Genomic DNA, 22,100 nt, shown 5'->3' on the forward strand with positions numbered 1-22,100 from the left:
GCATCTTAATATTAAAGAGTATCACACTGATTCTGTAAATCTGCTGTAGCTGCCACAACAGAAACTGTAGCAGCACTGAAAAAGCTGAAGCCACATCTCGTACTGAGAAATGCAGGAAAGATGCTCTGGCCTGTTCCTAATTTTTTACATAAGAAATCCATTGCTAAGAGGGAGAGAAGGAGAGAGAGCGACCGGGGGGGGGGGGGACCACACAAATGCTGAGGAACCTCTACTCTCTTACAGTATTTGTTGGGGATATCCCTGATGGCCACTGATTTAAGTTCTTATGCCAATGTCTGAAGATAGGATGCATTAGCATAATATTCCAAGTTGTGCCAAAACATTTTATGCTACTTTAGACACTGCAGTCAATGGTTTGGATCCAGAGTTTACCACATCTAGTGAAGTTTGTGGAAGCCGAGCTACCTGCTCCCTCCTCGCTATGGCAGCCCCTCCCAACCCCCACAAGATACTATAGTAAACATTGGTATACCCTGCAGAATCTGGAGGAGTGTGGGAGAATGGAATATCTTAAAATTGGGTTGAGACAACGTCAGCAAACAGATCCAGATATATATGTGAACTTACTTTACTATGGTGAGATCTTCATTGTGAGGAGTACTCCATTCCTGTTGGACAATATAGTTGCCATATATATTAGTTACTGCTGATTGTTTCCACAGGGTTTTTTCTCTTCCCCAGTGATGCTTCATGTGTCGAGGTTAAGAAAAGGTATCTACATATATAATAGGGGAGTATTTTCCATAAGTCATTTCCAAATAAAATAATGACTATTCTACAATCTTCAATGCCAGTTCTTTTTATACTGCACTCCTGGAACTTGAGGAATGAATTATATTTCAGTCAGCTTACTATTTTGTATGGAATGGCAAGGTACACTACATTTAAATCCTGCAGTTTCTCATATTTACGATATTTTGTATTATGATGTTGTTAAGGCCATATATCAGGGTTTTTTCTACACAGTCTTGCATCTTTCACATTTGTCTACAAGTTCTAAAAGAACAAGTAACTGTCAGTTTAGGCATCATTAGTTATCTGTTGTTAACAGCTATTAGCAATTAAATGGGATCCTGTGGGGTACACAGGGTTCTGTCTTGTCCCCAGTGCTATTTAATATCTCTGTGAAGTAATTGGAAGCAATCATTAGGAGATAAGGGGTGAGGTATCCCTAGTACAGTGGTGCCCCGCAAGACGAAAAACTTGCTAGACGAAAGGGTTTTTCGGTTTTTGCGTTGCTTCGCTAGACGAATTTCCCTATGGGCTTGCTTCGCAAGACGAAAACGTCTTGCGAGTTTGTTCGCTTTTTTCTTAAAGCCGCTTGAAGAGGCGCAGTTGCGACGGACCGTGCTTCGCAAGACGAAAAACATCGCAAGACGAAAAGACTCGCGGAACGAATTAATTTCGTCTTGCGAGGCACCACTGTATGTTGATGGCACTTGGTTCTATTCCTCTGTAATATCTGAGTTAGGAGAGTCTACGCAGGTCCTAGAATAGTGCCAGGATGCTATGCTAGGCTGGATGAGGGTCAGTAAACCGAAATTGCAACCTGACAGGACAAAGCCACTATGGTTGGGCAGTTCCATTGTCTGGGAACTAGACAAGTTGCCTGTTTGTGGTATGGTTTCCCTCTTGATAAAGGGACAGGTAGTTTGGGAAGCTCTTAGATCCAGCATTGTTGAGGGAGGCAAAAGTGTCCTTCCTATCGAGCAGCACCTTTTACCAATTCTGGCAGGTATTCAACAGCCGTTCCTGGACAGGCATAGTCTGCCCACAATGATCCACACAATGGTAACCTCAGGGTTGGATTACTGCAATGCACCGTGTGGGCTAAAATTGGTATGGGAGCTGCAGCAGGTACAGAATGCTGTGGCTAAGATGTGATGTGGAACAGCCTGCTCAGAACACATTACACCAATATTGAAAGAACTGCACTGACTGCATGCATGTTACCAAGCCAGTTCAAGGAACTAGTAGTGTGGCTATTTTGTCCTCCCCCTTCTAGCCTCCAGCATCACCCACACGCTGATCTGCAGGGGCCTCCAGCTGATAAGAACAGTTTGTCAAAAGGCTGCAGGGGGAAGGAGATTTTTTATTTTTTTTTAGGGGGAAGGGTCCTCCCTCTAACTCCAGCACAGCTGAAACTCCCCTGAGTGTAAGTGTGGTTTCAACTATATATATTTGCGTATTTCACACTAATGTTGACTGGCTTAAAATATATAATATCTAAAGTCTATAAAAACTAACAATCAAGTTTCTTCACTTCTGCCACCACCTGTCTAGAGTTGTCTGGTCCAAAAATGCCAGAAACTTTCTCAGAAATGCAAAGAAACACTTAGGCGGACCTTAGCTATTCAAGCTCTTTCATCAACTGAATAATACATTGGCAAATGTCTCCCCAACTTAAACTGATGTGGTCACTGTGGCAGAAAACGGAATCCCTTTAAGATGCAAGGTTCCAAAGCTTTGTAGGGCTTCTAGATTAAAATCAACACTCTTCTTGGTCCATAATCAAATCATGGATTATAGCAACTTTAATACATTAATTAACTTAATTACATTTGTTAATTAAAGTAATTAAGCTTGCATTAAACAGCACAAAGCAAATAATTGATTCTCAGCTAGCCGATAGGCCGAGTTCCTAAAGCCACTAGATCTGATTCTGTATATGATAGGGCTCATTTTTGTTCCATGTTTCTGCATAGGTTTATACTTACTTAGTTATTTTCTTCATCTCTTATTTGGCTTTCTTTCCTGTTATAACGTACTGTATAAAGAAGGTGGTAGCTTATGACTTAGGAACGGAAAGCTATTTCACTCTGCTCTGTTGATAGCCTACTGTGGTGCTGCTGTTCTGTTTTGCTCACCTTAAGGAAGTAGCCAGGATAAAAGAAATGTGCTCCTCCCGTACAGGAACACATTCCAAAGGATTATACTTTTTCTACTTGTTTTTCATTGGCATGGATACCTGGGCCATACCTAGAATCTATTGCATACAAACAGCACAGCCATGCTTCCTCTCATGTAGGGTGACTTTGAGACTCTGTCCTGACATAGCGCATATGGAAGGCATTGAGGCATTGCTCCTGACAGCTGTGAGTTACCCATGACTCACTTCCATAAAGTCTGGAAGAACTTCACCTTGGTATTGGACATTGGATCATATTCTCCCATACTCTCTTGGAGAGGCGAGCCATTGCCATAGCTGCCTTGCCAATATGCTTGTCTAGCTCAGTGTCAATGGAGAGGTTGCTGGTTGTGGTGGAACCCAAGGAGACAAAATTGACTACCATCTCAAGCATGTGACTACCAACGCTGATGCATGGAGTGCTAGTGATGTACAGTGGTACCTCGGGTTAAGAACTTAATTTGTTCCAGAGGTCTGTTCTTAACCTGAAACTGTTCTTAACCTGAAGCACCACTTTAGCTAATGGGGCCTCCCGCTACCGCTGCGCCGCTGGAGCACAATTTCTATTCTCATCCTGAAGCAAAGTTCTTAACCCGAGGTACTATTTTTGGGTTAGCGGAGTCTGTAACCTGAAGCGTCTGTAACCTGAAGCTTATGTAACTCGAGGTACCACTGTACTGACCCAGGATGTTGGTCTTCGCCAGAGCTGCAGACACTGAGGAAGCTCTGCAGAAGCTCATGAACTGCTTTGCCCAAGCCTGCATGGAGTTTCGGCCTTAACACCAGCCTGACAAAGAAGGTAAAAAGGTAAAGGACTCCTGGATGGTTAAGTCCAGTCGAATTTGACTATGGGGTGCGGCACTCATCTCCGCTTTCAGGCCGAGGGAGCCGGCGTTTGTCCACAGACAGCTTTTCCGGGTCAGTTGGCCAGCGTGACTAAACTGCTTCTGGTGCAATGGAACACCGTGTCGGAAGCCAGAGCGCACAAAAATGCTGCTTACCTTTCCGTCGCAGCAGCATCAATTTATCTCCTCTCGCTGCTATGCTTTTGAACTGCTAGGTTGGCAGGAACTGGGACAAATCAACCGGAGCTCACCCCATTGTGCGGATTTGAGCAAAGAGTTAACATCCTGGGTCAGGACATCGCCAGCACTCCACTCATCAGTTTTCATATTCAATCAGCAATTTCACTTTAGGTTTCTTCATGTAGGCTAAGATACATTTACTATTCCTTCTCCTTGACTAGGACAAGCTTTAAACTCTCACCTGTGTAAGATACCTGCACCACTCCCAGTTTTTCTCTAACTAGAAATAATACCCACTTGTGAGGGTAGGTAAACACAGTTTTGCGGAGAAAGCAGGCACTGGAGTGCAGTGGCTGACTTTGGGCTCTCAAATTTCAGTGGCGCCCTGTGTAACACTAAAATTCAGTTCTTCCTTGCATCTTGCACTCCATTCTCCAGCACTTCTGTGGCACCCCCTGCAATGTGGTGCCCAGTGCGGCCATATGGGTCACACTACCCTAAAACCACCTCTGTAGAGTGGGAAGGGTTCAAGCTCCCGATATCCATTTTTCCTAAGCCCTAAATTATTATTTCCTCCTAAATTTTCTTGGATCTCAGCATTATCTGCTACTGAGAGCCATGTGATGGTACCTGTGTCAGGTTTATGTTGCCACTAAGAGTGTGGTAAGATTAAAGCAAAGCATGGTATTTATTGGTGTGAAAGGAGATATTAATCCCACCCCTCCAGCTGGGTCTGTTCTCTCTGAAAATGGGAATAAGGCAATCTTGCAATGCAGTCACAGCCAAGACCTCAGACGCAGACCTTTAAATATTTCTAGAACCAACAAGACCTAGCCCTCTCTTCCATAGTAAACCATTTGCTAATTGCCCCCTTAGTCATTTAAGTTTATTTTCATCCTGCAACCTATGGATTGCATTTGCTTTAATTCATGTTACCTTCTTCCATAATGCAGTTCAGGAAGCTTGTTCTCTAAGGACCTTTGTATTACAGCTGTGGCTTTCTTGGGAATCGTGATGAGCTCAGCAACGTCTGCCTTTAATGTTCAAAACAATCATTGAGCAATAAAAATTAGGGCTCTTTTTGCAATTATTGATTTTGTACTAAGATGACTATCTCCCCTTCCCCTGGAAACTCATAAAATTTCAAATAGAAGCTTAAGTTGTTTCGTACTGCTACTCGTGGTAGAAGGCTTTGAGGCGTATGATGTTTGTTTTGTATGTGTTTAGCACAAGAAGAACAGCATTGACCCGACAATCTTTCAATCTAAGATTATGATAGATTAAGAAATGTTGACACTTCCATTCAGATTTTCCTGTGTGAAATTTAAGAGCGTTTTAATGGCTTACTGATTACAAATTGGTGCTGCTGTATTAAGATTGATATGGAATGTTTCATTAACCATATATCAGAAGAGTCTCTTACTTTCAGTTTCTTGTAGGCTGGTTTAACTTCTTAAATTAGTCATGTAAACTGTCTGCCCATGGAAATCAGTATCACACAGATTTTCCAAAGCTGTAACCATAAACCGGACCTAACATATCTAAGCTCCGGGTTACAGAAAGAGTTGTACTTGCCACATAATGCATCTGCGTGGAGCTTCACCTCTGATCTTTCCATGAGCTCTGAACATGATACTTGAAATGGCCTAAAGAGGACCACTTTGGGGAGGTATTGTTGAGGCACGTTCAAAACAGTTTTTAGTTCATATTTCTTGATCTGGGTATGTATGATTGCATTGCAGCCTATTTTGCAAGCTTTGGTATCGAAATTTCTTTAAGGAACCCACTATAATACATTCAATGAGTATTTAAAATACGTTGTACACCAAAAGATAGCATTCAGTTTTGCCTGTGCTTTTTCTTGTCATACCACTTTAGTTGGCAAGAGTTGCAGAATTTAATGATTGAATTGCTAATTGGTAGACAAATTTTCAACTTGAAAAATAAACAAGCATTGTACAACCTGAGTTTATTGTCCTGCCCCGCCCCATTTTTGTTTAATCTGGGGGGGGGGGTGCTTTATGCCAGCCTAATCACATTTAGTTCCTTGTGTTCTTGGAATTTCACTGCACACTTTCTTAAGCTGGACATTATGTCAAAAACTTGGAAATGTAATTCGCAATGTTCTTCTATATACAGGGTGCAAAAGTGACATCCAGTGGCCAATTACATTAATTAGAATAAGTTGTATTCCATAGGGCAGATTTCAGCAATTCATTAATAAAATGAAAGTAAATCTCCTTAAGTTTTATGCTCATAGGATTGTGCTGTCAGATGTCTTTGCATTGCTTCAGTCTCACACAATTACAAAATGTTCTGTTCAGATGAAGACTTTAGAAATTAAATCTAACGGGAGGCATAATAATTTTTGTAGTGGATCCCTGCTTGTTCTTCATCAGGAGCTTTATTTCCTATTTGCTCAGTTTGAAGGATGTCTAAAGGTAGCTAATTTCACCCTCTGTTTCACTTAGGAAACCTAATTTCTTTTGTTTGTTTCAAAAATTAACATCTTTTTTCGCCAAGAAGCATGGGAAAAATATTGATCTGTTTGTAAGTTAATCTTATTTTAAAGCTTTTGGTAAACTTTCAACATCATAAGGTTATATTTACAACATTATTACCAATAGAACAGAATACCCCACAAATACAGCACTGAAGTGTAGAAATGTTCATTCTGACAGAATTTCAATTTTTACACATAGTGAAACTGCTTTCCAATGGCTGTGGAAGACAGTGGAGACAAAGGGAGGGTTCATTTTCTCCCTTCCACCTGCCTATCCATGCAGCGTGTTAATTTTCCCCATCCTAGTTCTTGCTTTACCAAAATTCAGCATGATCCAAGTTCAGTTGGGTCACTGGCTCTTTTAAATTAGCCTAAAAGTAGCCACAATAGCTTGTGAGGTAGACCAGGGCCATAATGCTTGGGGGACACAAAAGGCTACACCCCCCCAAAGCTATTTTATGCCACAGAAGGGAGCAGGGAAAAGACTGGTACCACATGGGTACCAAGCTCATATTGCAGCTGCTTTTAAGCAAAGAGCAGGATGTAAAGAGATTGTGTATGGTTCAGTCTGCAATGTTCTTAACTGTGTTTGGGTCTTGCCCATAATGCCATGCCCTGCTTTGAATATTGACTGCTTCGGCTGACCCATGCTTATTCCTTGTTTTGTACAGAAGCTTAATTTTGGACAGAGCTGTAGTAAAAGCATATACAAAGAGATGGTTGAACTGGGCTTCGGTTAAGCTAAATTAGTATTAAGATTTAAAAATCTGAAGCTTGTTCCATGTGCAAGTGTAAGGCAGCCATTTAGTCAAGGAATTTAAGTTTGAGCTTAACAGTTTCACTTGTGTATTTTGAAAATGAGGGCTAATGATTAAAAATGGAGGAAACTATGAAAATGTCATGCAGAGAATTCCTTTCTGCCTTGCCACACTGTGGTCAAAGTAGTATTTTGGTTTTATGCCTATTGTGCAATGACAAAGGTTTATTTTCCCTTTGTTCTTTTCAGAGCGCTGCAGCAGCTCCCAGTCCAGTGCTAGGAAACATTCCCCCAGGAGATGGCATGCCAGTAGGTCCTGTACCACCCGGTTTTTTTCAGGTATTCAGACAAATTATGAATTTTAGGACTTAGAAATGGGTTGGTAGCATTATTTGGCACTGCCAGAAAAGAGTATCACTTCAAATTCTGTATAAAATGCATAGTATTTAAGAACAATAGCGGGTGGGATGGGGAATTAGGACAGGTTCAGTGATGAATAAAAGGCAAGCTTTAAGCTGTTTTATGTCAGGAGTTGGAAATTGTGAAACAGTGCAGTAATATTCACTGTTATAGAATATTAGATGTGCAATAGTTCCTTAGTCTAATTATGTAATAGGGGAGGTATTTTCTACACTAACATAAGGAACTGGTTACTTAATATTGTCTTCTAATTAGAATCCATCTAACTGAAATAGCATTATTCTTATACATTGCAGGTTAGCAGTGTTTTGGAAGAACAGTAGAATAATGCAAATTCAAACTAGCAGTTTGAAGTTCAGAAACTCTAGGAAGCTGTTTTTACTCTTTAACAGGTAGCTATGTAAATCTGTGATAGGTGTGTTTTTGGTCTGCTCTCATATCAGCAGTCCTGCTACTAATTAGTTACATTAAGATAAGTGAGAAAAACATTAGGTTAGGAAGCAAGTTACAGAAAGCTTCTTCTCTGAAAGAGAGACTAGAAAACCAAGTTAATGGGAGTGTACTGCCTTCACTGACTATTTCTGACTTCAGGCATAGAGCACAATAATAATTCAGGGTACACCAAAATATATTGTATAAGTCGGAGAGAGGTGTTGGTTTACTTATTGTAACAGTCTGATGAGCACAGAGAGAAATTTTTAAAAAATTAAAAGTAGTATTTTCTATTAAAACATCAATTCTGGTAAATGCCATCTCTTTTCTAAAAGTGAAAACAACGCAAATGACACCACCGGAGTGGGCTGAATCTGTGTGCTTTATTAGATGTTTCAAGTGGACAGATTATAGGGGAACTATAAAAACTAGATCTTATATATCCATTTGAAAACCTTCAGTGAGAGACCATTTTTTAAATATCAAAAAATAATATAAATACAAGTTTGGACGACTATGCAGGTTTTCTAAAAATTGTCTAATTATCATAAGTAAAACTGCAGTACTCTGGAAAGAACTTGTGTTATTTGGACCCATGTCTTTTAAAGGTTTGTCCTCTGTTCTTTTTCCACCTGTGTCTACCCCTTGGGATTTCCTTTCTGTGTGATGCTTCAGATCCTTGATAATACCATCCAGTTCATTTAACCACAACCTATGACCCTTGAGGTTTTTTACTGAAGCAAAAGGATTAATTCCATCCTTGTATAAAAACTGTAGTGATTTGAGGATTATATTGTCCATTTGAGAGCAATTCTTTTGTCTCTCCACTTTTCCGCATTTGGTAACACAGCCCAGTGAAATTGTTGGTCACTTACCCAGGAGTAAAGAGACCTACTCTGGGCTTATTCTTGGGAATTACATTGCAACAAAGAACAAAACTAACATAGAAGGGAGCTTTTCTCTATTAGATACAGATTGTTGAAATTTAACACCAGGAGGTTATGTTTCTACCAGTGCAATTTATATGAGATAGATGGCAGGATTATAGTTTTGAGGTTTCAGCTGCCTTTTTGGTGACTTTTTCAGTGTCTCAGTGGTGTTGTTTGAAGTATGTTTATAAAATTGTGTTGTTGATTGTGGCTGGTGGCCTTTTTGGATAATAATCTTTATATAGGTTATGCTATTTTTACTTAATGTTGCACTGTTGGGTGGATTTTAGCATTGTTTAATTATATTTATATATTTTGATGATTTCAATTCTTTAAAAAGTGTTTTATGGGAGTTATTCAACTAGATATATAGCATTTTATTTTTTTAGTAATGCCCTTGCCACTCAAAATGCACGAGGCCTAATAAAACCACTTTTTTCAGTGCACCTTGTAGTCTTTGTTGCTTTGGTGTTAATACCTCCCTCCTCCTTTCCTTATTATTTTTAAATGATCTGATTTTAAAAGTGAATTGGAATTTAATTCAAACATATTGAAGACTACACTTAAATGCTTTTGAAATTCAATCATCACTACTTTTTTCCACTGAAAAAAGTATCTTACCTTAGGTAAAGCGTCATAACTAAATGCAATGCAGAACATGGGTCTGGTTCACACATCACACTCAACCATGATTTGGCATAATGTACAAGAGCAGGAATGACTGGTGGTGAGCCTTGGGTTCACCAGACCTCTCGTCTTCTCTTTCTCGTTTGTTTTAAACTTAACATAGTTAATAATAACCATAATTTATTGGTCCAGATGATATGACAAGCCACAGATGAGCAAAAACAGAGATTCCGAAATTCTTCTGACCATGTGGGTAGACAATGGGATGGAGACCATACAAACTGGATATTTGCTATTGCTTGTTCCTGCTTGTGTTGTGTCACATTAAAACATTCCGTGTGGTGTGAGTACATGAATGCAGCCATGGTAGTAGTACTAGACATGGCACAAGGGTTTCAGACAGGAGTCTTTCCTGGAAGATGCTGGGGACTGAAGCAATGACCTTCTGCATGCAAACCATTTGCTCTACCTCAGGCTGTGATATTTTGCTAGAACATTGTCACTCCCTAATGTAGTTTAACCCCTTTTCACTGAACACAGAATTGTTCTAGCGCTGCTCAGTCCTTAGCTGCAGTTAATGAGCTAGCATGACAGACACAACACTCTCTCTTTCCCACACATATAAAATAATGAGTGGCATAGGTCCTCTATGCAGACAATATACACAACAACAATAATAAAGCTGTAGTCACACTTAAAGGACTTAATGGAACTGTTCCAAATCGTCTTAGGGAAATCTTCTCTCCTGCCACCCAGAACAAAATTGGGACTATTTTCACATTAGGTTTGACTCACTGTCTAAACACAGTTCTACAAAGTTCTATCACTGCTAGTGGTGCAACAATAAAACGGCTAGCACACAAATCCAAATTGGGATTCCTGCATTTCAGGGGGTTGATGATCCTTGGGTTCCCTTCCAACTTTACGATTCTGTGATTTGATCTGCATATTTCAAGGCTTCCGGTTCCACTCTGCCTTAATGGCGGCAGACCCCACGACAGCGGGAGATCATTGGCGAAGAAAAAACAAGGATGATTGAGGGTAATTATCCTTGAAAATTTCCCCCAGGGACAGAGGAGAATGGGGTTCACTCGCAGTTCATCTCAGTACCTGGCTCTCAGTCTGTCATGAAATGCAGGGGGCAGAGAGTCGCTGTGTGCAGAAGTACTTTGCCTGCTGAAAACCCTCCAACACTGCCATTAAGAAGCAGAGGTTCTTCTGTCAATTAGAGCTTAATTGGACTAAAGTACATGTGTGTGCTAGAAGAGATGAGATCACAAACTACAGGACAAAACCAACTGCGAGGACTTTAAGTTCTGAACTTGATAAGACTTCATTCGTTGCAAAAGACATGGAGGGGGGAGCCTACAGTTTCTTTATTCAAAGTTTTTTTCTCTACATTTATGATTTGGCAACCCTTCTCTGAGTGTTAGTTCAAATTATATTTGTACACACGAGGATGGAAGAAATTGGATTATAGATATGGAATATAACATTAAACAGAACTGTGTGTGTAGGAAAAAGGGAGGGAAACACTATTTTGCAAAAGGTTTACAATGGAAACTTAGAGCTGACTCTTCCCCATCCTTTATTATTTATGGAGTGAACTGAATAACACTAAGAGGACTTGGAATTTAATTTAATTGGTAGTATAATTGCTTATATATCTTCAGTTGGAAGGAAAGATGAAAGGAGTCTGTGAACTTGTCAAGGAACTGATAAGGTTCATTACTGAGTGATCTGCAGTTTGACAGACCGCTCTTCTTCCCAGGCTGAGAGGGAAAATGGTAAAAACAGGTTATTTATTGGGACAGAGTGATTTTTGCAACTGTTGTTAAAGTTGCAAAACAACGAAGCATAGGATAGAGCAATGGATAAATTTCTGGAACAACAATGGGATATCAGCTCCGCCCAAGGCATGATGGATAACAGCAACAATTGGGGGAAAGAAAGACATAACATCTTACAAGGACTGGAAGAAACACCACGGGCAGAATAATTGCCACACACAGGAAGAACAAGGATTGAGTTTGAGTTCCTCACTTGTAGTTTTGTAAATCATTTAATATGTCAACATGAGTAGAAGTTATTAATATTGCAATTGTTGTATAAGGGATTATTATTCTGACTGGAATGTAATGGAAATTATTAAGATTTTGGAATGCAGAAATCAAGCAAATAATTAAGCCATCAGTTCTAGTATGAGGGGAGCCACTTTATCTAAATTATATAATTTGATATTTGAACGATTGGTATTAATAATTGTATTATAAATTGGTATTGTTATATTGAGACTATTATTGGATTGTAATTGAAAACTAATAAAAATTATTATTAAAAAATAATCTGCATGTTTCAGGACACTGATAATTTCTGAAAACAAATTAATCTAAAGGGGCATTGCCATATTACAGGGATCTATTGTCTAAATAAGTTTACCTTTTCTTTCCTTAATATATTGATCAATATAACAGTTAAGACCATAAAATTATGCACTCATTCTGCTTGGGGAAACTGTAATAGACAACAAAAGAAAAAAACGTTTTCACCAGAAAATACCAACTTTGAAGAAACTGGTAGATGCCAATGGCACTGAAAGGTACATAAAAGAACAGATGGGCTATATAAAGCTGAGTAAAGTATCGGTCATCAGGAAGGCACAATGGGTCTCTTATGATAGTCAATTTTAATAATAGGCTAGTTCAAAAACAATGTTTCCAGCATAGTTAAAGGGGAGATGTCACCATGTTTTTTATTTTAATGTATTTTTAATCTCCTGTTGGAAGCCTCCCAGAGTGGCCAGGGAAACCCAGCCAGATGGGCAGGGTATAAATAAATAATAATAATAATATTAAATGGAAATTATTGTGAGCTCCCTGACTGACAAAATAATAATAATTTATAATAATAATAATTTATTATTTATACCCCGCCCATCTGGCTGGGCCTCCCCAGCCACTCTGGGCGGCTTCCATAAAAACCAAAAATACAGTAAAATATCACACGTTAAAAACTTCCCTGAACAGGGCTGCCTTAAGATGTCTTCTGAATGTCAGGTAGTTGTTTATCGCTTTGACATCTGCTGGAAGGGCGTTCCACAGGGCGGGCGCCACTACCGAGAAGGCCCTCTGCCTGGTTCCCTGTAGCTTTGCTTCTCGCAATGAGGGAACCGCCAGAAGGCCCTCGGCGCTGGACCTCAGCGTCCGGGCAGAATGATGGGGGTGGAGACGCTCCTTCAGGTATACTGGACCGAGGCCATTTAGGGCTTCAAAGGTCAGCACCAACATTTTAAATTGTGCTCGGAAACGTACTGGGAGCCAATGTAGGTCTTTCAAGACTGGTGTTATATGGTCTCGGCGGCCGCCCCCAGTCACCAGTCTAGCTGCTGCATTCTGGATTAGTTGTAGTTTCCAAGTCACCTTCAAAGGTAGCCCCACGTAGAGTGCATTGCAGTTGTCCAAGCAGGAGATAACCAGAGCAGTCCGCAGGCAGATAGGGTCTCAGCCTACGTCCGCAGGCAGATAGGGTCTCAGCCTACGTACCAGATGGAGCTGGTAAACAGCTGCCCTGGACACAGATTTGACCTGTGCCTCCATGGACAGCTGTGAGTCCAAAATGACTCCCAGGCTGTGCTCCTGGTCCTTCAGGGGCACAGTTACCCCATTCAGTACCAGGGAATCCTCCACACCTGCCCGCCTCCTGTCCCCCAAAAACAGTACTTCTGTCTTGTCAGGATTCAACCTCAATCTGTTAGCCGCCATCCATCCTCCAACCGCCTCCAGACACTCACGCAGGACCTTCACCGCCTTCACTGGTTCTGATTTAAAAGAGAGGTAGGCAATACCTCATGATTTTTTTTGGAATAGAAAGTAGTTTTCAGAAATGTATTCCAGGGAACCCTAGGATTCCTTAGAAGTTCGATAAGAAGGTGGACAAACTTTTTGCAGTGGCAGCTAGCTCACAGTTATCAACCTTCCCTGGTGATGTGCTGCTGCAGAAGTATTGGATGTTCTTTAAACTTCCCTCTCAGTTTGCACAGGTCTCACCAGTGCTGTCTGTACTGTGCCCTAAATTGTAGGTGTGTAGCAGAAATCTTGGCAGCATCTTAGGTTTCTGTAGCACACATTCTCATCAGGTTTCTGCATACAGAGCTAATTTTGAGTGCAGTTTGAAATTTCCACAAAGATATGCAAAGAAAATAGCTATTCCGCATGTGGATTCCTATTTCACATAACTAGCTGTGCTCATTGCTTTGTGTATTGCTTGCATATTTGCATACAGAGCTGTACAAGTGACCTTTGAAACATGACACCCAACTGTTGGACAGAATTTTCCAAATACTTTTAGATTGCATATCCTTAATTGCTACTATTTTTTATTACTAACTTGAAGTATTAGGCACTTAACAGACTCTCCTAACCACTTACCGCAACTTCCATGTTCTTTACTTTCTTGAATAGTAAGACATACTAGGATTCTTTCTGAAGGAAGTTATTAAAGACTCACTGTGTGACTATAATGACAAATGTATAGGTAGCAAATAACAAGCAGCCACACACATAGTGCTGGCTTTAAAGTAGTGATAGCATTCATCTACCTTTTCCCTCCCACATAAAGATCACATAACCAAGAAGGTTGCTTCTTACCAACCAGTAGCAGAAGATTTTTTCCTGTCTGCAGGATCCCTGCCACCTTAATACACAAGAGCATAAACTCATGGAAAAAGGGAGTGAGACTGTTCCATTGAGATCCTTTGTGTTGAACTGCATTTATAAGAGAGGGGAAAGTAGAGGAAGAAATGAGCTGGAATGAGCCACAGGAGAAGCGAGACATCTGGGGCCATCATTTTTAGAGATGCTGAGCTTGCACAAGTAGTTCATAGTTCTGATGCTCAACACATGAGGGAAAAAGAATCATTGAAGGAAACATTTTCAGGCATTAGGGATTGCAGTCTCCTGCTATATGTGCTATTGGCTTTGAGTCTAGGACGTTGTGAACTAGTATGTGTGGGGAATTCATGCTGGGATGAAAATATTGAAACCGAGTTTCCATGTTTGTTTTCTGTGGCTGCTACAAAAAAGCCATTTCCTGTTCCTGTTTTTGCCATAAGGGTCAACCTGTGCCAATATGTGAATGCTACACTTTGGACCATAGGATGCAGTACAGAATCTAAATATCATTCTTCATCCTGTTCAATATTATTTTTGGAATCACGTTTTCACAATTTCTTGAACCATCATCAGTCAAAAAATTGAGAAGAGCATATTTTCCAAAAATCCACACCAAAGAAGACATTCTCCTCCCCTGTAGTAGTGTTCACAGAATTGTTAAAGCAAATTTGCATCCTATAATAAAATCTTGGAATTAATTTTTCGTGGCACCCTGCTGCAGCCATGTGTTTTGAAGAAGAGTGTCATAAGTAAAACTAATTTCTTATTGTTAATGAGTGCGCTAAAAGCCCATATATGTTATACTAGAAAACTTTCAATCCCTGCTGTAGAGTTAGTACTATCAGAGTAGTACAAGCCTTACAGATTGAGTTCTCACCCTGCTTTTTCTCACATCTGGCCAGCACTGATGAGATGTAGTCCTTATCCTTCTACTTCCTTTCCTTTACGCTATTCTATCATGGAAAATGCACAAGTATTCCCCCCACACAAATAGCTCAGTCAGTAGAGCATGAGACTGTTAATCCTAGGAGCATGGTTTGAGCCCCACATTAGGTTAAAGATTCCTGCATTGGAGGGGGTTGGACTAGATGACCCTGGTGGTCCCTTCCAACTCTACAATCCTAGGATTCATTTGTGTGGAGCTGTGTGTCTTGACTTCTGTCCTCCTCCTTTGCTCACAGTTTTCAGAGTCCTGTTGCAGGCAGCTTGATTGCTCTTGTGGCATTTGTAACTTCCTGCTGCCTGTTGTTTTATTAATCTTGGGTTTGTATGTCAGCCTCCCAAAGCTCTGTTGCTTCTGCCAAAACACTACCTGAAAGTCAGTTTTTAAATATAGGAAACTGTTTTCTGTTTTCTATAAGTTCTGGTCCTAAATGTTTTGTGGTGGTGGTGGTGGTGGTGGTGGTGGTGGTGTGTGTGTGTGTGTGCATGTGATAGAATACCATTGTGTTTTGCAACTAGACTTCATATAGATATTAGTTCATCCCATGGGATATTTGAGTAAAAAAATGAGGTTGGTACAGTTGCAGTTCTGTTTGTATTGCTTTTTTTGCAGGGGTAACAATTGAACTTCTAAATGAAGCTAATAGTTTTTATAAAACTTTTTTATTTATTATGCACAGTATGGCAAATTGGTTTAAATTCTTCGCTGTATTAATTTGGTTAAGGATAATTTACAGGTACCTAAATTAACAAAACAAGTGTTCAGATTAGAATAATAATAATCTTCCTCCCCATCCCACAGCTTAATAACATTTCACATGCTTGGATTAAACTTTTTTCTCTGTTATGAAGCACATACAGTAGATTTGATAAGTAAACAAAAGTTTTTGCCTTCAGCCAGCGAAATTCTATATTTTTGCATCTAGCATCACTGTTCAATTTCTACAGTGGAAGTATTCCAAATTGTTTTGCCTCTTGTAGTTTGTTCTAGCCCAAACACTGGTACAAGTCTTTCCTGGTGCAAGACTGCATGTGCAATTACACTATTAATGGGCGTCTGATATGCGTGGTCCTGCTAAATGGTTTTTAGTGGTCCTGCTAAATGGTTTTTAGTTTTAATATTTTTCATGACCATTTATAAAGTACTCAAAATGGTGCTTGTATGCTGCACTGGAGCAAGTAGCGTGTTGAGACCCTGGATGGAACTGCCACCCAGATTCAGGTCATGTTCCATCCTGGAAAGTGTTGGAAGTCTGGAATGAAATTGGGGGAAAATAAATAAAAAAATTTAAATAAGGAACAAAATGGGATAAATAGCCTAGGAAAATAATGTTTCTAATCTTTCCCCCCAATTTTATTAATCCATAGGGACCTGCAGGTTCACAGCCTTCACCCCATGCACAGCCCCCCACTCACAACCCCAGCAATCCCACGATGGGACCTCATGGTCAGGTAGGAGGGTATACAAAAGCACCCATATGAAACACTTTACTTGCAACTGCCATTACAACGATAGTTTGCTCATTTCAAATTTATCATTTAGCTTTTCTCTTGTCCACCTAAAGTGGTTCGTATTTTGAACCACACTTTTCCTACCCGCTGTCCCCTTTCCCCATAAATCTCACCATCTACTTAATAAATTGTGTGGTATTGTTCGTCTGTCTGTCTGCTTATTTTCCCAATACCCATGTACTTCGTAACAGCAGTTTTGGCATACAATGTGGGCCAGCAAATTTTCCGCAATAATATTCACACATGTGAATTCTTACTACTTATCTGGTTTTGTGCAATTCCTGAATGTAGCATTTTTCATATGTTTTGGACCAACAATTGACTATTGAAAACCATTATTTGATTGACACAAATGTAATAATAGTTTGGAAATTGATGGTTTCAACTATTGTTCGTTAAACTTGCCAAACCCTTTGATGCCAAAATGTTGGAAAATCATTTGGAATGTTTTCATATAGTAATTTATTCTTATGGCACCGTTTACTTTCTTTCAAATAGGCCTAGAACCTGGCTTTGTTTTTTCAGTTCTTGAGCACATACCAGTGATCTTTAGTTGTGGTTTCTTATTCTGAGGGGAAAGTGTAGGCTTCTTATGTGGGGCCATTGGGAACTGAGCAAATGAGTATTTCAAAATAGTGCCTACTTTGCGGTGTAGACATTTCCAAAATTTGGGGAGGGGGGATTTGGGAGCTATGAGATCTGTATCTATCATTTAATAGATCATGGCGTTTCACAAGCTACACAATTCAGAGTTCTGTGTTGTCTAACTACAACTTGACTTACAGGCATTGTGGTACACCAGTAATAATTTAAATCAAGTACAAATTAAGTTCAGCAATAAGGCTATTTTCCTTTTTCATTGGTATCTCTTAGTATTTTGATATCAGGTAGTATTTCTGCGTGTTGTGTGTAACGTTACATAATTTTGACCTATGTAATGTTCAGAAAACATTTTAGATTATATATCTTACTGTTTAATGTTCTTGCTTAGAGGTTGGCAGCTGTTTAGGATAACATCAGTCAACCAAGGGCATTCCATATAAATAGCATCTGTTCAAATGATATATGGGTTATTCTTGATCATTCCTTCAACTAAACACCTCTTCTTTATAATTATTTGGATCCAAAAGGCAGTATACTGGCCTAAAACTTCTATATCTAGCTCCCTACAAAATGAGATTCCATTGCAAGTTAGCAGAGAGGCTGTTTGGGTTTAGCATGCTGTTAATGAGCAGTTTAAATAATTGAATTTAGCACCGTAGTAACCTAGCAGCAAACATCTGCTGTATTAATGTAAGAGTTTGGAAATGAAGATCTATCTTGGTCTTGCATGCAGGTTGTATCAGTGACTCAGTTACAGAGCTCAATTTTTTATATTATATATATATTTACAGGTTTTTATTTGCATTGTCAATATATAGGGTTTGTAAACTTTGTCTAGTTGATAATCTTTATTTTAATTCTCTTCTCTATGTGTCATGTAATCAAAGTTCCAGAGAATAATGTTCTATGTCTAGTTACTATTATAATGTGAATCCCTGAAACTGGAACATTATCAAAGATGCAGATATAGGTACTAGACTCACAGTTTTTATAGACAAGACAAAAGTCAATAAATTGTTGTTTGCATTGCAAGTAGAGCTAAACCAAAATATTTTAAGTTTTTATGACAAAATATGGGTATTTGATAAGGGAGAACCTTTTGTTTAACAGTAAAGCAAGCTGCATGAAAATTCAAAGTCTTTTCCTGATTCTCATCCAAGTTCTTGACATTAATCATAACTCAAGTAGAACTGTACAGAATCACCCCAAGTTTGGTTTTTAAGGCCATGAGGAACAGTCTAAGCCTCTGAACAAGCTCAGGAAAGCTCCTGGCCTGACTTTGCTAAAGCTTAGACACAGTCCTTTTATATACAGATAGGTAGCCGTGTTGGTCTGCCATAGTCAAAATAAAAAAATTCCTTCCTGTAGCACCTTAAAGACCAACTAAGTTAGTTCTTGGTATAAGCTTTCGTGTGCATGCACACTTCTTCAGATACACTTCTTCAGATACACTTCTTCCTTTTATATGCTCTTGGTAAGCTCTGTCTTAACCTTATCCCCAGCCCTGCTTACAGTCATGTGGCCCAGAAAAGTGCTAACACAGTATATATAAAGGGACTGTTCCTACATTACTAACTTGTATTACAAGATTCCTATGAGTGTAGGCACTGTTTTCTTTCAGCTCTACAAGAACTGGGTTGTAGGTCTTGCTTTTCTGAGAACAGAAGTGGTGATGCTTAGTGGCCCCAGAATGTTGATAGTCACAGATTACAGGAATCAATAAATGTCAGTTAAGAAGTACAGTAACATCTGACACTGCTCAAATAATGTTCTTGTTAGTTGTGAGAATTAGTATCAAAGTTTTTCTGGGATTTAATTTAAAATGGCTGTATCTGTGTTCTTAATGTAGTTATTTTCTTTTGCAGCCTTTCATGTCCCCCCGATACCCAGGAGGCCCAAGGCCACCTTTAAGGATACCCAACCAGGTAACAGTCCTTTTATTAATGAAATGCAAGTGGCAAGAGAAAACTGAACCAGAAAAGTCAAAACTCTGCATACTTTCTTTATGAGAACAATAATTTCAACAAACGCCAAACATTATACAGCCATTTGACAATGCAAACCAAATTTTATTGGAAATGCACCATATCAGCCTCTTGATTCCCAGAAGTCTAGGTCAAGAGTCTGAGGGGTTTTGTCTCTTGTACTTTTATCAGTCTGTAGCAGCAAAACAAAACAAGAAAAGAAAGAATAACTGCAGAAGTGAAGAAACAGTGTTGTTTAATGTGGCACTAACTTTCTTCGGACACGGGTGGCGCTGTGGGTTAAACCACAGAGCCTAGGACTTGCCGATCAGAAGGTCGGCGGTTCAAATCCCCGCGACGGGTTGAGCTCCTGTTGTTCAGTCCCAGCTCCTGCCAACCTAGCAGTTCAAAAGCACGTCAAAGTGCAAGTAGATAAATAGGGAAGGTAAACGGCATTTCTGTGTGCTGCTCTTGTTGAGAAGCGGCTTAGTCATGCTGGCCACATGACCCGGAAGCTGTCTGCAGACAAATGCCGGCTCCCTCAGCCAATAAAGCGAGATGAGCGCCACAACCCCAGAGTCGGTCACGACTGGACCAAATAGTCAGGGGTCCCTTTACCCTTTACCTAACTTTCTTCATAGCCTTTGGCCATGGTGGGCAAATGAAGGCATCGCACTGTGCTTCACCGCTCCTCTTCCTGCCAATTTTTTTTTTGGGGGTTGCATTTTTTATTTGAGGCAAGACAAAGACAGCCTCCATTTAAAGAATGACAGCAGTTTACGAATTGGACCCTCTGCAAAATTCAGTTTATAGAGCGAGTGCACAGCAAAAAGCCTCATCTGGAAGAGTACTCAGAAGTCTGCTCAATCAAGACTTGCCCTGTCTGTGGGTGGATTTTCTCATTTTATATCAGGATTCTAAAAAGCACTGCTTAATATAAAGTTATAGCACTGATTGTGTTATTTCATGTTATAAAACTTGACCAAAATTAGCATGGTTAAATACATGCTTAATTTTCATGTAGTCGTTCAACAATATTCCATTGAAATCAATGGAATTGATGCAGTGTTCCTATTGAGGTTTCCAGCAATTTTTGGTTAACAAAAGGCATCTAATAACTGGGTGAACAAAGTAAATTACAATCAAAATGATAGACTTGTTTGGAACTGGAAATCATTGTAGTTTGTGAAAATGTAAGGAAAGTCAGGGGTAGCTTATCTTAAAAACCTAACTCAATAAAGTACTGTTTTAATATTTTAATAATAATAATATTAAATTAATAATATTAAATAATAATATTAAATATAACAATATATTTAATATTGCTTGGCATTGGAAACACATTGCATTTTATTTTTTAAAAAATAAGCCTCTCTCTGTTCATATATAATTGAACTTTTAAATTCAAATGTTTTTATTTATAGGCACTTGGAGGTGTCCCAGGAAGTCAGCCATTATTGCCTAGTGGAATGGATCCAACACGGCAACAAGGTAATCTGTATCATCAATAGATAACAGCATGTTGGTTCAGAAATCTTACTCTCACTTCTTAGAATGTTAAGCGATCGGAGTGACAGGCAAAAATGAACACAGTTGTGGCACTGCAGGTGGGATGGTTCTGTTGTTCTTCTCATGGATGTCCTGTGGCATAGGATACAAGGGAAAAACCTTTGTAGTTAATCATCTCTTCATGCAAAGGGAACAGCTTCTATGCCTAAATCTGGAGTTTAAATCATTTTACTTTTGCAGTATAAATTGAATAATGACATTCTTCATATTGAGGTCAGAATTGATGGGGATAAATAAGTATTTTTTACCTAAAGGTCTCTGATGATTCAAATATCTTACCCATCATAGCATTTCCTTTTCCTAAGTCACTGTTGCCTAGGGATTGCCCAAGAAGCTATTGCATTCTGCCCAGAATCTTGCGCTATATTCAGCAGCTACCCCGAGTTCCTAGCTGTTTTCCTTTTGAATAATTGAAATATGTAATGTAGTTATATATTATTTAGCACTGTCAGTTAAAGAATGCTTAGTAAATTGTATTAGTTGTTTTAAAATTATATAGTTCCATTATTACTTCCAGCCTCCTTTTTTGTCTAAACATAAAAGTGGAGGTTCATTCCATGACTTGTCTACAGTGAACTGGTTGTTGGGGCTGAATGCTTTATTAAGTCCGCATATGAGTTTAGCTAAAGTTCTGAAGAAAATGCTTTTTTATTTTTCGTTAATGCAACCACTGTTGTGGCAAGCACCATCTTAGAAGAGACTCTGCCTCTGTGTTAAAGAAAAAACAATAATCTATGATGGTGCCTGCCATATGAGTGTGTGTATGATAAATATTTGCATTAACCATGATTAACAATTTGTTGGTGGGGGGAAATCTGATTTAAGAATGTGCCTCTGAATATAAAGATATTTTAATCAGCTAGCCTGATTATTGAACTAAAGGTTGTACCCTAATACATGTCTTTTCCAGGACATCCAAATATGGGTGGGCCAATGCAGAGAATGACTCCTCCTAGAGGAATGGTTCCCTTAGGACCTCAGGTATATTGCTTGTGTTGCAGTTCACATGGCCATGTATATCAAAATGCCCCCTTTTCATGTGGAATTTATAATGCAACTATTTGTAGTTGCTATGTGTAAAGGCATGACTTCCCACAGAACGCCTATGCTACATCCCTGAAACCATTCCTTGCTTGGTTAGACCAAAATCCACCTAGCTCAGCTTTCTGCTTCCAACAGTGGCGTCTGGAAGCTTAAAAATAGATCATGAAGACGATC

The 22,100-nt window shown here is 39.4% G+C and overlaps 1 protein-coding gene across 10 annotated transcripts in view; it reads left to right on the forward strand.

Annotated features, from left to right (window-relative positions):
- Positions 1-22,100, forward strand: part of SSBP2 (single stranded DNA binding protein 2) — a 117,797-nt gene that overhangs the window by 64,547 nt on the left and 31,150 nt on the right. For 4 of the 10 annotated variants that reach the window (XM_083465466.1, XM_083465468.1, XM_083465475.1 and 1 more), the window contains exons 5-9: positions 7,464-7,553; positions 16,603-16,686; positions 19,215-19,274; positions 20,738-20,804; positions 21,793-21,863. In XM_083465466.1, the coding sequence (XP_083321592.1) occupies positions 7,464-7,553; positions 16,603-16,686; positions 19,215-19,274; positions 20,738-20,804; positions 21,793-21,863 (372 nt within the window). The remainder of the gene's footprint in view (positions 1-7,463; positions 7,554-16,602; positions 16,687-19,214; positions 19,275-20,737; positions 20,805-21,792; positions 21,864-22,100) is intronic. The other 6 variants (XM_083465469.1, XM_083465470.1, XM_083465474.1 and 3 more) reach the window with 2 other exon arrangements.

The sequence above is a fragment of the Podarcis liolepis genome (assembly GCF_965112155.1).
Source record: "Podarcis liolepis genome assembly, chromosome: 11".
Lineage (NCBI taxonomy): Eukaryota > Metazoa > Chordata > Lepidosauria > Squamata > Lacertidae > Podarcis > Podarcis liolepis.